The 16,283-nt window shown below is 44.7% G+C and overlaps 1 protein-coding gene across 12 annotated transcripts in view; it reads left to right on the top strand.

Annotated features, from left to right (window-relative positions):
- Positions 1 to 15,499, top strand: part of STX16 (syntaxin 16) — a 33,216-nt gene extending 17,717 nt beyond the window's left edge. For 5 of the 12 annotated variants that reach the window (XM_033095126.1, XM_033095125.1, XM_033095129.1 and 2 more), the window contains 4 exons: positions 176 to 267; positions 752 to 895; positions 2,118 to 2,198; positions 10,683 to 11,012. In XM_033095126.1, coding sequence (XP_032951017.1) covers positions 176 to 267; positions 752 to 895; positions 2,118 to 2,198; positions 10,683 to 10,997 — 632 coding nt within the window. In that variant the 3' untranslated portion in view covers positions 10,998 to 11,012. Of the gene's footprint in view, positions 1 to 175; positions 268 to 751; positions 896 to 2,117; positions 2,199 to 4,638; positions 6,213 to 10,682; positions 11,013 to 11,072; positions 11,108 to 12,213; positions 12,249 to 13,456 lie in introns of those variants that run through there. The other 7 variants (XM_033095133.1, XM_033095132.1, XM_033095137.1 and 4 more) reach the window with 4 other exon arrangements.
- Positions 15,500 to 16,283: the final 784 nt, after the last annotated feature.

The raw sequence follows: 16,283 nt of genomic DNA, 5'->3' as shown, positions 1-16,283 counted from the left end.
ATTTATAATCCTTTATTCTCCCCCTCCTCTCTTGGAGATAGGCTTCTTTTTAAAGCTGCTAAGAATGTCTCCATTTTGACTATTGAGTTTTAATCTAGATTTCCCCTTTTTAATGGTGGAACAGTAACCAGGATGGTTTACATATCCGAGTAAAGTGAATTCCTATCCATGATAGGCCTGAAGAATCGAGAGGAAAGATCCCAGCATTTTTTTGATACATCAGTACCACTAATGGACGATGGAGACGATAATACTCTTTATGATCGGGTACGTGAAGGGGCTGCCAAATCATCTGCTGTGCACTTGCGCTCCATTCTGCATCCTTCTCTTCGTAGACCGTAACGTGTGTACAGGGCAGATAAGGACCAGCGCTGCCTGACTTGTACGTCCATCAAGCCGTTTTGACAGCAGGCGGAAGAGACATCATGGGGGCTATACTGTATCTTCCTTTCCAGAGGCTACAGGGAGACCTTGTAATCTGCCTTCCAGAACCTTCGGGCAGGACGCTCAGGGTTGTCCCACTGGTTTTGCTAGCCTGCCTTGCGTGGCTTTGGCCCAGTGCTTTCGATCCCGCTTGTTTTGGGGATTTGGATCTCTCCTGTTAGAGAAAAATAAGTGTTGATGTGTTGTGTATGTGCTTTATAGAAATATTCTCAGAATTCATCATTTTCTTTAAATTAAAATGGTGCACCATAGCTTTCTTGAGGGGGGAAAGCTAACATGCAAATGCTATGCTTTTTGGTTTTGCCAGGGTTTTACAGATGACCAGCTAGTGCTGGTGGAACAGAACACACTGATGGTGGAGGAGAGGGAGCGGGAGATTCGCCAGATCGTGCAGTCTATTTCTGACCTCAATGAAATATTTAGGGACTTAGGAGCCATGATTGTAGAACAGGTACGTGAGTTTACCTTCCTTATCGCTGGGTTCTCCTGCCATAAAATCTGGCCCCTCTCCACACTTTTTTGGTCTGCCCTCCTGTCAGGAAAAAAAAATGTGAGCCCAATGTATGTCTGTATGTGTGTGACTGCGCACCTACACGTTAGTGTACGTATGTTCAAATTACACACACATGCTACTGTCCATCTTTATAAAAAAACGATAAACCATTTTTTTAGATAAATAAATGTCAATAGAAGTTCTCCTGTTCCCTGCCCTGAGGTGCTCATGGGAGCACCTGACTTTGGGGGCCTTGTTGGTTCTGCCCACGCTCAGCAATGATTCTGGCAATAGATAAGGTTTCCCTTCTAATTTTGGCAGGTGATTGTGTAATGGCGACTGGAACCACTAGCTTTCAAGTAGAATTAAATTGTTTATTCACTGTTACAATCTGATTAGGATATTTTATTATCTTGCCAGTAGGGATTTGGGTCCTGATCCCCCTGAAACCAACTGAGAATGGAGTGTTAAGGCTGTGGAAGATCTAGTTACATTAATTACTCCCGTGGTTCCCAGGGGCTGTTCTTACTATCTCTCCTAATACAGCGTGTTTCTGTTAAGAGCCCTGTTCCTTCATACAGCCCAGTGTTCCTTTTTTCTATTTGAACCAAGAGATTAAGCAATTAAAAAAATTTTCCTTGAGGCAAATGTGTAATTGCACATGGGGATTGGAGCTTACTGTCACTGCTCTGACCCATGGAGACCTGTGTTGACGTTTGTAGACGTGATAGTCAATTTCCAGGCCTAATCATAACCAGGTCCCGCTTAACTGCTGTTCTCTGCTTCCTTGAATCCAAGTATTTAAGCAGCAGATGAGCACAGAAGCTAGCCCTTCTCCGCCCAGAGCCTGTTTCCTCTGAACATATATTTCTTTAAAGCACCAGTAAGTCTGAATGTGGCATATCCTATAGTGTCTGAATCCAAAAAAGAAAGCTCAATTTGTCAGTATTTCTTTCTCATGAGCTAGACTGTATTGCAACTAACACAGTACTGTACCACTGAGTGTCTGATGCTGCCGGATGATGGATTCCATAGCTTCCCGCGTGCCCCTCTCCACCATGGCTAAGTAAAACAGATAATCCTGTGCATAATGATGTCTGCAGTTTGCATAGCTCATTTCTGAAGTTCAATTTTCCCAGTTGGGGTTGTTGATTGTCTGTAACTCTCATTTATTACTCAGGGTACAGTCCTTGATAGAATTGACTATAATGTTGAACAGTCCTGTATCAAAACTGAAGATGGCTTGAAACAGCTTCACAAGGTAATATCCTGTCTTTCAATAGTTGAGAATTTGAGCAACTGTTATCAAATATCAAGAATGCATAAGAGGTTCTCTTCCACCATAACTGTCTTTCGCACTCTTGTCTGTTGTCGATTATCAACGTAGTAGTGGGAACATGGATGGTCGTGGTGGGGAAATGGACATTATTGTTTCATTCAAAGCCAACCACCTGGGCTGTTGCCATTTTGCTGTAGGTAGTGTTTCCAGGTGTGCCTCGCTCTTGGATTTGAAATGGCTGAGAACTTCCTTCTGTGACAGTAAATTCTAAAGGAATTGGGTTTTCTTCCTTTTAGAAAATATTCCATTCTTTGAGTCTTCTTGTTTTAGGAAATCAATTGTATGGGCGTTTCCCAAAATACGTGTTGAACGTTCTGTTTGCTTGCTGCTGCTGACGCAGGTTTCTCATGCTGTGACACATTTCTGATGAATTGCTGGTGGAGAATCATCTGGAGAAGCTAGAAATCTAATTTTCCCTTTTAATGACCACACTGTAGCTGTGTACTTACCTTGAGAAGTGTTTTGTTGAAGCAAGAGGATTATTAGCTGTCTCATTCTTTCCTAATAAGGTGGCTATTTCAGGAATATTTTTCATGATATTTGTTAAAAATAAATGGCAAGCATCTTAGAAATCTTGTAATGAATTATGAGAAACATACGTATGCTGCTGAGTGGCTCTCATATATAATTGGGTGCGTATTTTCTTTTAAAGGAATATAATACTTCACAAATAAAATAAATTCCATTTCCTTGTATCCTTCAGACCCAGTGGTATTTCTAGCCGTGTCCTGAGCATTTTTCTAATGCACTAATTTACTGCTCTGTCATTTTTCTGAAACCAGTCTCTTCCTATAGTAGAGAGGGCCCGTGTAATAGTATTATCAGGTTTACGAAAAGTGAGGCCACGTCTCAGGTCTGCCCAGAAACCGTTCTCTCTCTTCCGTGGGCTTGTCCCCATGTACAGGGTGGGCATGACACTCCAGCACGTAAGGAGAAAGAAAATGCTTTTTAAATATTTAGATTCAGTTGGTCGCCAAGCCTTGTGTACTAGAAGAGTGAAACTAACGTCAGTTTCTCACCCTATGATACCCAGGTTTTGATCTGCTGTTGAATTATGCATTGGTTTTGAAGCTTCTTAAAAACTAGTGAAACACGTTTTGTAATAGAACACAGATAAAGGGAGATGCTTTCTCTGCGGGAGTGTGCAGATGTAGTGGGAACTAAATATTTTGTTTTAGATTCTTGTTTATAAATCATTTTGAGAGGTTTTAAAGTATATCATTTAGTTTTGGCTTCCCTGGTGTTCTGGGTTACTTACTGGACAAGTAAGCATGCTCGTCTTATCTGGCAAGTCACATTGCTGTCGGTGGTAGGCTGGCCGTCTCCTCAGCAGCCAGCTCAGCTAAGGGTGACTGAACCTGGGGAGTTGCTTCACAGAGGCAGGCCGGACTCTCAAGACAGGTTAGCCTGTCTGTCCTGGCTGATGAGTGATTCTGGTGTGGGGCGCAGGGGCGGGGGTCGGCTCACTTAGCAGATAGAACTAGCGGTTGGGTTGGTGGGGACTGTGGAAGAAGGACCCCCGGGATTGGGTATCTCTTATCAGGCTGCCTCCTGGTCCCTCTCCGTCAGACAGCGCCATCCGGTAAGGCAGGCGGTGCTCTCCCTCGGTATGGTTAGAGACTCCCCCACAACTCTGCTCCTCTGTCCTTTCTCTGGTCGCATTTCTGCACGACCCGCATGGTGTCACGCAGGACACTGCCCTGCGTGGGCTTCTAGGCTGATGTGCACAGGTGAAGCGGGAGCAGAGGAGGATGCGCCTTTGGAAGGTCCTCCCTGCTGCTTCATCAGAAGCAAGGGGCTATGTCTCGCGGTCCTTTCTGCATTTTCCCATTTTTATGTCAAAGGATGGACCTTCTCCTTGTTGCCAAATGTAGGGAGGTAGAAATCAAGCTTCTTTGGGGCCATCAGTTCCCCTTCTGCCCCCCCCCCACACACACACACATACACTCCGTTAGCCAGTAGTTTGGATGAAGGTGTGCGCTCATCCAAAGAACTGTCCAGAAAGGGGAGGATTTCATTGGCAGCATGGCTGGTGACGGTCGGTGGAAGGAGAGGTAAGGAGAAGCAGGAGTGTCTGGACTGGAAAGGAGAACCTTGACTTCTCCTGCCAGCTTCCTCGTAATGGTAGTTCCCAAGCCGGCGCTTGACGAGTCCTGGGGAGACAGGAAGCCCAGCTGTCATGGACCCTCCCGCCTGTGTTGACTGGATTCGCTTGAATTGATGGAAGGGATTGTAACGATGTAGCCTGCAGCAGAGATGTCAGTTATACAGTTGGGACTGGAAGCCTAGGACTGGAAATGAGGGAGAGTGGACTTTGGATGTGGGGGAAAATGACTGCCTTCTTTCCCTCCTCTTTCCGTAGGCAGAGCAGTATCAAAAGAAGAATCGGAAGATGCTCGTGATTTTAATATTATTTGTCATCATTATTGTCCTCATTGTTGTCCTGGTCGGCGTGAAGTCTCGCTGAGCGAGCGCGTTGGGTCTGTGTGTGCGGCTCGCGTGGATCCGCGGGGGCGAGGGGCTGGGCCACGACCCGGGCGGCCTGCGCAGGCGCAGCCCCAGTGCGGGGGCAGCAAGCGTTTCCACGGACTCCTCGTCACAGTCGTGCTCCAGCCCGGGGAGCGGGCTTCTGTTTTTCCTTCACTGTCAAGAATTTAAGGACCTTTGATACTGCTGCCGAGTAGAGATGGAGTTCTGTCATAAGTTATAATATATTTTTTGTTAGAAAGAGAAAATGAGTTGGACGTTTACAGGCACTACATAAGCTGTTCGATATTATATGTGTATATGCTATTTTTTTTTAGCAGTTATGTCTGAGCAGCATGTTAAAATAATTTTTGGAAAAAATTTTTTGAAAACTATCTGGTTTTTAAGAAATTTGGTACCAAAAATGTATGAGTAGAGGCAAAAATGCCCCTTCGTGTTTCTCTATATATTTTCCAGTTGAAAACAAACTGAGAAGTCCTTCAAGAATTTATAATCCGTTCCCCATTAACTTAATTTGGCTTTTCCATCACTGTTAATGATCAGAGTAACAAAGTGTGAAAAATAAGAAACCATCATTGATGTTAATTAATACATTTAGATGGTCCAGTTAAAACAGCTTCGTAAGTTTAAATTAACTCTAAATGGAGGATTCCTCATCGAAAATTTGTGCATTGCATTTTCTACTGTAAACCAAAAGAGGTTACTAAGCAAAACCACCTAAATTTAAAAGTTGGTGATTTGAACAAACCTCACATTAAAGGGAAGCTTGGCAGTGTCCTGAAAGTCACCAGAATCGGCCTGTGTCCCTGTGCGCGTCCCCAGCCATCCTTGCTCAATCCATTACTTAGATACTAACTACATAATGACCTGTTCAAACCAGACACCATTTAATGAACTGTGATTTTACACAGAGGCCATTCTAAATGGGTCACCCCATTTGGAGCTCAAATTATTAACCAAACATCACTCCATTTCACAGTAAAATATTCCACCAGTGGTTTGATTTATTGGCTCTCCCATGGCCACTTAACATGCCCAGGAAGTAGGCAGGCATATTCCTGCGGATTGTGGAAACTTTGGCTAGGCGGTCCCTCGTTTGTGTGAGCGCGGAGATCACCGAAGTCGGACTTTGTTGTTTACTTACCTACTATCAATATGGTGCTTGAATATATTCCTGGAACTGGAGAATAATGTGCAAAGTGATGGTAACTTTGAAAACTGAAGTTGTTCGTGTTTTAATTGGTCTTCAGACACGGCTACAGTTTTAATGGTCTTTGTGTAATTTTTGATGGCTCTTCCATTGTTTTACCTCTAATGTGCTACATTTTATTTGGACCAGTCACATCAAATGCCTCTCTAGAATTGACTTTGAGGTTGTTTCTAGGAATTTAAACTCAAGTCCAGAGATTCAAGATGTCCAAATAGATCATGGGCTTACTACGCAACCCCCTGGCCCAGCCCTCGCTTCCCAAGTCGTTTACGACGCCAGGCAGCCACTGGTATCCTATTACTGATGTGGCCATGGAATGATCTAAAGATGTACCTGGCATTTAGGAAATTAGCTCCGTGTTCCCTGACAGACAATTATTTATTAGGAAAGGTCAGGGAATACGAACTCAGCCCTCCTTGATTGACCCTAAAATGCGGGGTGTCTACAGGTCTTGAAGGTAGCTGTGGGTGTCTTTTAATCCCAGCCAGTGTAGACCAGTGGGGTGTTTAGGTCAGGGGCCCTCCCTCCCAGATGGTCTCTAATGGTAATAGTGGATTATTGAGTTTTACTAATCCTTGAAGGGAAGGGACCCTTTAAGAAAGGATCACCATCTAGTCATATTTATTCTAAGTGAAGAGGGCGATTACGGTTGGTTTTTGTCCCCTCAATCCATTTGGGTAAAATGATGGATCTGATTAGAAATGGTTTTAAGGATCTCATGTGGGGCGTGGGAACCGTCCCATTCTGACTGAAACCAGCGCAGTGCCAGCGAAAGCCCAAGCTGTCCGCTGCCTTAACCGCGTCCCAGAGGAAGAAGCGGCCTAGAGCCTGCACGCCGACTTGCTCTGGGCTCCTCCAAACACTGTATTTTCCTGTTGAGCCTTTACTTGGGGAAAGATCAGCAGCACTGGGCAAAGGAAGAAGAAACGAGTAATGGTTTCTGGGCACCTCAGGGTCATTCTTTGCCCCTGAAGGACTCGGGCTCCTCTACCTGCTGACAGCCATTGTCTGTGGGGGTCTGCTGGGAATGAGTGCTCAGTGCACAATCTCCCCCTGCCTGGGATTCGCTCTGAGGAGGAGCCGGAGGACGGCGCCTTCTGGGTGCCCTTGGACACCTGCCCCCTTTATGTGTCCTGGGGTGGCTCCGTTGACCTGGGCAAGGGGACAAATGTCAATGTTTATTGTCAGGTCTCCAGAGCTCCCGATCTTTCCCCAGATTGAAACTGAAATCTACTGTCTCTTATTTTATTAATTTGGGGGTGGGAGGGTGCTGGCGTCGCCATGGGCGTGAAGCAGTGTATGTCTCTTAATTTATCGGATTTACCGCTTTCTCTGCTAATTGAGAGAGCATTATTTATTTGTTTTGACACAAGTGCTTTCAGTGTTTTATCCTAGCTAATGGCTTCTTAAAGGTAATAAAACCCTTCCAACGTAATTGGTCAGATAAGACTTTTTTCCTTATGTGCTTAAATAAAGCAATTAGTGACGCGCTTCTATCCAACATGACTTTTTTTGTCCTTTTTAAAAACTGATTTACTGTTACTGGAAAGTTTTTGTACAATAAAGCAATCATGCTGATTGAAGAACATCCTGCAATCCTAGTATTAATTTTAACGATGGGGGTTTCTTGCAATGCATCTGTGTTATGGGAGGGCCTGGCCGCTTCTGTGATTGTTGCGCTGGTGACTGTTTGTGCCGAGGCCTTTGCCTCCCATCTGTCTATGTAAGGGACACTTTTCAAGGGACTACTCTGTTCACTGTCCAGTCTACAAAAAGGGAAACTACAAAAAGGCAGGTCATTATTTTTCTGATAAAAATGTGTGCTTTCTATACATACCAAGAAACATTGGGATATCTTCAAATAAAATTGTAGTATGTGTGCCTTGTTGAGAAGTAATTCTAACCCACAGACCCAAAGTCTAAATGACTTGGAAAGTTTCCCATCCTGTTACCCTGAAAACTTCATGGGTAGTGTTTGCCAGTTGAACTCAAAGCCAGGACTGTAGTTTGCTTCGACTCTGTCTTGTGTCTCCTCCTCGAAGGCTGGGATGGTTCTTTGTCAACTAAGTGTTAGCTTTCACCCGTATGTGCCCGATGGGAGACGTTATCAAGGCACCATGAGGGCATTCTCATTCAGCGGACGAGAGCAAGAGCAGTGTCTCCAGTTAGTCACCTTAGCGAGCTGGTGTTTAGTCTTGCAATGCCACCGGTGCCTGTGGCCATTCATTGTCCTCAGGGCCTGTGGAGCCGCACGGGAGCACCGGCCTCCTTACTGTGCCTGCACCGAGGTATTTGACTGGACATTACCTCCCCTGCCTGCACGTCAGCCACTGGGTCTGTCCCAGAAGCAGACCGACTCTCAAAGGATAGACCTTTCGCACAGGCTCCACAACAAGCTAGACTGGTGATAACATTGAAGAACTCATCCTGCTGGGGACTGCCATAAATATGGTGGCACCTATGAACATGGCGGCTCTGTGTGTGTGTGTGTGTGTGTTTCTTGTGTGATAACCTCGTGAGTTTTTCCCAGGGTGTTCGGTGGCCCGCTCTTGCAGTGGTGGTCACTCAGGTGTGCCTGGCTTGCAGGTGTGGAAGCGTGGGCTGTTGGCTGGTTCCTTTTGAATGCCCCGGTGATTGTGGCCTGTTCTGCCTGTTCTGCATACAGGTTCACTCTGCTGACTTGAGTGAACATCTGGAAGAACTCGAATCATAAACCAAAGTTTAAATAACCTGGAATGCTTCCTGGTCTGGCTGTTGTAGTCCTGTGGCCACAGCAAAACGACTCACCTAGCCTAGCAGAATCTGTATCGAAATTTAAAAGTATAGCATGTTATTCTACCTGCCGGCTTAATTTTGATCACCAGGGTCCCTTATTCTAGTCAAAACGTGTGCAAACCATCTGGAAAGACTTGGCTGATGTGTCTTCACAGAGGGATGGTCATTCGTCGGGTGTAGGGAGGACAGGACAGCGCTTTGGTGGTGCTGATTCATTGAGGAATTATCATGAGTTTCCTTTCCTCTGAGACGTAGGTGGGCAGACGTGGGTCATCTGATGGTAGCTGCACTTTGGAACTTAGCCCTCTGCTGACATATAAATGGGGCCTTGAATTGTTAGCCCTTAGAAACTCCTGGTTTTCTCTCTCCAGATTCCCTTGACCACCCAGATGCCACCTGTAACCTGGTTCCTGATGGTTTTTATTTAGTTTTATTTAGAAATTGAGGGAAAACACCCCCCTTCAAAACCACGAGTATTACAGTGCACTGGTGAGGGCGCTGGGTGGGCGCACAGACTTGCAGCTCATCCGGAAGTGGCTCAGACTTAGGACCTGGACTCACATAGTGGGCATCAGCCCTGTGCTGTGTGCGTCCTGTTCGTGGCCCCACACTCCTTGACGTCATTCCACCAGTCGACAGCCGAGTTTTCTTACAACACAAAGGGACATCGCACAGAGCCAAATGGCAGTCTTATGCACAATTATCTGGTCAATTGAGGCAAAAGAAAATCATCATTTGGCCGATCGTCCACATTAGCTCTCTGGACTGTCCTGAATGCTCAGGATGATTGTGTGGGCCTCCACTTCAGCTCCGGAATCTGGCTAAAATGGACCATTTCAATGAGATTCCATTCAACACAGTGTATATTGAAACCCGGCTTAGTTAGAATAGACCACTGGGTTGAGCGTTTTCTGTCTGTCAACTATTATTCTAAAATTGCTTGTAGCTAATCATCCATATTCCGCCATTAGTAATCACTCTTTCTCTCATTTTATACATGCCATAATGGAGGCCACAGGGCTCTGGTTTGCATCGTCTGGTCTTTTTCTCAGAGGAAGTGCTGAGGGAATCAGATTTTTTTTAACGTGGTATTCTGACTCAGGACACTGTCATAGACCTTCATTTTCATCAACTGTTGGGTAAAGAGAGCATTTCCTCCCCCCCCAAAAAAAAGCCTTTCCCTTTTCCAGATGGGGAAACAGAGACCCACACGAGGGCTTACCAAAGTCCCATGGCTAGTATAACCCAGGGCTGGCACTAGAATCTTCCATCTTTCTCATTTCTAGACCGGTACTATTTCTGCTTATGCCATTTTAATTGTTCATTTCTTTGCATAAAATTAAATGACCTTCTTTAAAAAAGATTTAGTGGTCAAGATGTGATTTGGTAAAAGGTTCTTCAAGGATCTTTTTCTTATTACAAAGATGAGACCCAACCGAGGCTAAGAGAGATTTGCAGATAGTGGTATGTCATTATCCGTAGCTCAGTTTTTCATGTAATTGGTGTGAGGAGATTGCTCCTGGTGACTAAGCCTGCCGCTGGATGGAAAGTGGTGATGCTTCTGTGACGTGCCTGGGTGTGCGTACATGTGTTATGTGTGTGGTGGTTTAGAAAAGGTATGTGTGCACAGAAAATGCCTACCAAGATGGAGAATGTCATTTTCAAGTTGTAAATAATCAAAAAATTGTCTTAGCAAAAGTGAGTTTACAATAGCCTGGGAATGTAGCCCTTCGTTTTCACACTAGGCAATGGCTAAAAATTGATTTTTTTTTTTTTAAATCCAGTTAAGCCTCAAGGTTGGTTTTCCATTTAAAAGGTCGGCTGAGTTAAACAATGACAGTACCTTCAGTTCATGCTAATAATTAAATTTGCACAGAACTTCAGCACTTCCATCGTACCTCGTGGAGGTCTATATCATGTGTTTTTCACAACAGTGCACTGCAGAAATCCCCAGCAACGGTGCAGGCGCCCCAGCAGATCACGAACCCTGTCTTGGTAAGTCCCCAGGCTGGCTGCCGTCCCTGTCTCTCCGTCTCCTCAGATTGCCACAGCCCACCCTGGAGAGCACTGGTCCCGCCAGACGAATGTTTCCCGCTCACCTCCCATCCTCCCTTTTCTATGGCCCCCACGAGTATTGGGGAATGAAAAGTAGCTTCTCATTGAAAGGAAAACGAAGAGGGGAACTCTCGATGTATACACTAGGTCTCATGTGCTGCCCAGTTTGTAATGTAAGAAATCACATGTTATAAAGAGCACTCGATGGTACACACTTACTGTTTGTTCCCAGCGTGTTAAGAAAAAGGCTTCAAAATGTCTCTTTATAGTTCTCACAGGTCATGTTTAAGTATTACTGAATTTATGAAGATCTTGGGACAACCACGGACCTGATTGGAATGCTTTTTTAAATTCTGTTTCGATTATTATGTCACTCGAGTTTTGTAAATCATTGAGACGGGATAAGTGATCTGATTTCAAATCGAGCATTTTAACCTGCGTTGTAGTATAAGTCAGGTTGCTCCATTTCAGTACTTTTCATCTGTAACTATGAACCAGCCCAAAATATGGAACCTTCCAGATTTAGTGAGAAAAAAACTATTAAATTTCGTTCTCATGGCCCTTAAAAAAAACCTTAACAATTTCTGGTTAGTTTTTCCTTCCCCCACCCTTTTCTCACACTGCTCAGCTGCCAAAACCCTCAGCAATCTTTCTTACTTTTTAAAAGATCCACATTTAGGTACTACGGATAGACGTATTGCTTTACACAAGGGTGTTTCTGGAAAAAATATGACTCAGGTTTTAGAAGATTGAATCATTTTCAATGTATTAGAGAAACATACTACTTAAAAGGATCCTGTAAGTGAAGGTTTTTCCTAAAGAAAAGATTTCTCGATCAAAATAAACATCTCCCCTTCACTTTGCTTTTCTATACATATCCATTTTCATATGCTGTTTGTTTCCAGGAATGTGGAACCACATTAGGTCTGTTAATCATTTCTTTTCCCCTTCCTGTAGCCACTCCATCCTCAGGCTCCAGGTCGGCAGTGTGTCCTTGAACACCTTTGCAACCACAGAAATAATTTTGCTGGTGTTCAGAAGTAAATAGGAATTTAGTTCCGAGACATGAGGGTTATTATTGCCTGACACTGTGCCCTGCCTGGGAGGATAATTTAGTCTTCTAGAATGGCAAGGGATCTCCAACAGCAACTAGTTCGGCCCCCTCATTTTGTTGAGAAGTCCTCCAAACTGATGTTAGAAGGAATTCTTTTTGTCGTTAACAAATGGTTCCAAGAGCACATTTTTATTAATACATTCTCTCATCCCACCAAAACCGGAAGGTAAAAACCACGGTGTGTTAGATGAGATTACAAAATGTGCTTTTTAAGCAAAGTGCAAACGATTACATGCAACGTGCTGTCTCTCGTGTCAGATCCATGAATATATATATGATTTTGTTTTTCTTTTCAGAAGAGAAACAAGAAAGATAAACCAAAAACTAATAAAAATGTTTCCCTGTGGAAGGATGAGTGGAAAGGGATGAAGGGACAGCAGAATCCTTCGAGCATTCCTATTTGCAATTTTGATTTTTGAACCATAGAAATGTTTCACGCATTCAAAAAACGGAAATGTAAAGAAAATGAAAACAGCAAGTTTCTGTCTGAGTACAGACAGAAACATGGAATCTAGATGTACGTCAGATAGAAAAACCACACAAAAATCAAGTAAATTTTGAATTTATCAGTGGAATGCATTCTAAGAACAAAAAAATCGAAGGGAGTAAAGAACTGTTCAACTTGATGTAGTAGGTTTATTGTCAGGGGTGGAGGCTGTTTGGTGTAGGACACAGCAAGCGAGTGGATGGATGGATGAGTGGGAACCGGGTTCTCGGGGATGGGGACACCCTGTGGGACAGGGGCAGGTGAAGAGGAGGTCTGTGATGTGGGGTTTGAGTTGGAGGACTCAAGAAGAAAACAAACCGGACTCCTGTCCCCTAAAAGGATCAGAAGCAGTGACACCTGGGTGCAATGAGACCTGGGTTTCTAAACAGGAAGCTCTCGCTTCCTAAATACCAGTTCCCCCGACTCACGGGACAGAGGCCCTTTGGAGAAATGGCTGACCCGACATTTGGGGCAAGGAAGGAGCAGCGTGAGCCTCGGGATCATGTTATTTTTCCAGGAAGGACAAAAGTACTGAAAAACTGATAGGGACATGTGAAAAAGACACAGGAGCTGGCCTGATGGGGCTCTCATTGGCCTAAGTGGGGACACTGGAACCAGTGGTACTGACAGGTGCATACGAGTATGTCCGTTCCAGTGAGCAGCACGGCAACTTCGTGGACGTGCAGCCATTGCAGTCCAGGGGCCCCGTTTTGGGTTTCATGCTCTCCGGTCACCATCTTGAAATTCTTTCTTGAAAATGAAGTTCTGCATCTTCATTTTTGCACTGGACCCCACAAATTAGGCAGCCAGTCCTGGAGGGTGGAGGCAGGGAGGTCTTCTGTCCCCAGGAATAGCACGTGCCAAGTGAAGAAGGAATGGGGGAGTTAGCAGATCAGCACGCTGCCACCAGCGCTCCAGTCAGGCAGCGACCATCATTGGATACAAAAGCCACTAGGGGAAGGTTGTCAGGAAACCACACATCCTGACAGTCTCAGAGTGTCACTCCACATGTGATAGAGAGGAAACTGATTTTAATTCTATTAATTAAAAAGGGGGAAATATGCCTACCGTGAAGAGACATTGCAGCCTCCGCGTACAGCAAGTCACCAGCCTTGGCAGGTGAAGAGGAGACGCTTACCAGGTCACATGGCTCCTGAGGAGGTGCCGTGGGAAACTGCATATTGGTGCCGAAACCGTTTAACCCGAATCTAATCATAAGAAAACAGTCAGGCGAGTGGGGACTGTGGGGCCCTCCAGGAGACATTTCAACATCAGGAAAGACAAAGGCAGGGACTGTTCTGGATTAAAGGAGAGGAAAGGCACTTGACAGCCAAGTGGAATGCTGATCTTTATTTGGATTCTGATTTTAAAAGGAAACGCCATGAAGGACATTTTGGGGACAATTAAAGAGATTCCAGTGTGGCCTGTGTATTAGGTAACAGCATTGCTTCACTGATAACATTTCTATGGGTGTGATCAGAATATTAGTGTGACTGGGGGCCAGTGCCCTTGTTCACAAGAGATACACCTGAGGTATTTAGGGTTAAGTGTCTGCAAGGAGCTTTAAGTGCTGCGAAAGAAAAATACATGCACACACATATATGAATATAGGTAAAAGGGATACCAGTTCATCACACTGGTTTTTCAACTTTTCCATAAGTTAATGTATTTTTTTTTCTTTAAGCATCTAGAGAAAAGTGATTTTCATGGCACTTAGTTCATTTTCAATCCTTTGGGGAACATCGAGTACAAATCTAATTGGTGTGTCCGACACAATATTTACAGTCTGACTGAGGCACTCCCTGATGTCCAGCCGTGGTGAGGGAAGCAAACATACACAGCACAGGCAGCGCCGGGGGGGTCATGCAAATGTCTCTGCCATCTTGTCTGGACGGGGGCTCATTTCCAGACCAGCTGCTCTAGGAGGAGGAGGACGATGGTTGGAGCTTAGCCGCCTCCTGCTTCCTCTGGGTGCGTGAAGTAGCAGATCATTCTCAACCAGGAATGAGCCCTACCTTTATTTCACGTTCGTCCTGACTGAGGCACTTCCCCAGGCTTCCCGTTGCCCACAAGGTCAAGTCCAAACTCCGTGGCTCAGCATATATCTCACATTCACGTAATGGGCAGCCACACAGGCTTTTGCCGGTTCCGGAATGGACCATGCCCTTTAGTACTCTGGGCCCTTGTCAAGGATCAGCCTGCCTGGCACACAGCCCACCCTCAAGACCGAACTCCAGTATCACCTCCAAACCCAGGCAGCTCCCAGTGACTGCAGTTCTGGGTTTTCCTGCTGTGTTCGCTCCCCACCTCTACACACACACACCCCCAGCCTGGAACTCTTCAGAACTTATACTCAATATATGTTGAATGAATGAATGGAAACACCAGAAAGATGAAACAAGTGTTCCCAGGGGACCAGGGTTTCCTTCTCACATCAGATGTGATGGAATCTGGGAACGTCACCGTGACCAGTTGCGTCTAAGCAGGCACGGGGATTTTTATACAAGTGAACTCCAGCATGCAGCGACATTATAAGAGTAGCTCATACACCTAGGGCCATCGTACATGCTGTGATTTCAGAAATGTGTCTAGACTATGAATTGTGCCCCTGAACTTCCTAATAAATCCTGGAAACTTGATTCTGATTTCTTCCAGAAGTTTTAAGTTTTTTCCTCAATTCCTAAAGTAAGTCTGAACACCCAGTTCAGTCTGGAAAGAGTCTCAAGCCACAAAAAACCTAAGTTACTTCTTGGATTGCATTAGAGATCTGGTGAGTTGTTTTAAGTTTTCTTTCTTTTTTTTTTAAAAAAAATTGAGGTGAATTTTTCATTGACAGTGAAATATATACGAATCTATGGATTAATACCTTTATAAAATTTTATCTAAACGAAGTGCTGCCTGTCTTATTTGTGTTAAAGTCTGTAAAGTGCAGTGAAAAGGGGAAAACACTTTCCTGGAAGATGTTTGTATCTGTCACAGGCCACATCTTGAGGAATCTGGCAGGCATCTAAAGTGGAATAATTCCTCAATGTTCTGTTTAGTTTGGACTTCTTCAATTCAGGGATGGCTTAAAACCAGAATCCGTAATATCTGCTTCTAACAAGCGTCTACTATTTTCTCTTGCTTTGTATTGAATAAGTGTTCAATAAATGTGATTGAATTGATTCATCTCGTTCATCCTTTCTTGGGGCCATCTAAAAGGAAAGTCCTCCAAAATCATCTCACCACTGACAGTTTCCTTCCCCTTCCAAATCCCTGTACACAGAACTTCCAGGATCCTGCTTTCCAAAACGTTTCTTGGATCCTGCCTCAGTTTGCTAAAGTCTGGGGAGGGACTCAGACTCCCCCACTCACCACCATCACCCACTTTCTCCCATTCTCTGTTCTTACACTGGCTTCAGAACCATGTAGACACTCTGAGCCTGGGCCTGTGCTTTCTTCCTGGGCCTGTCCCCACCTGGATACCTCCCCCTGTCTTGTTTGCCTGTGGAAGTCCTATTTCATCCATTGGGCACAGCTTCACATCTCTTATCTAGGGAGCTTCCCCACTACTTCTGCCCCTGCTAGAAAACCCTGCCCTTGCCTACAATACGTTTGCAAACAGAAAAGAAGGAGATCTTCATACATGTTTTCGTACCCTTTACAAATGTGTGAAAACATTCAGCCACTGTAAGAATCTTTTGAAGAAAATAAGATCCAATTAGAATCAACTTTCATGTTCGGAAAGCGGAGGGTTTTGAAGGAATTCATTTCACTCATTCAACAACTATTTTCTGAGCACCTGCTCTGTGCCATGCACTAGAGGAAAAAAGCAGGCAAGAAGTCCTGCTTTCAGAATGCCAACGCTCTTCACCTAGTGGGTGTTTCCAAGGACCAGGG

This window comes from Rhinolophus ferrumequinum, chromosome 23, assembly GCF_004115265.2.
Source record: "Rhinolophus ferrumequinum isolate MPI-CBG mRhiFer1 chromosome 23, mRhiFer1_v1.p, whole genome shotgun sequence".
NCBI classification, from domain to species: Eukaryota; Metazoa; Chordata; class Mammalia; order Chiroptera; family Rhinolophidae; genus Rhinolophus; species Rhinolophus ferrumequinum.
Note: the sequence above shows the minus strand (reverse complement) of the source record. Positions and strands in the feature narration are given on the sequence as shown.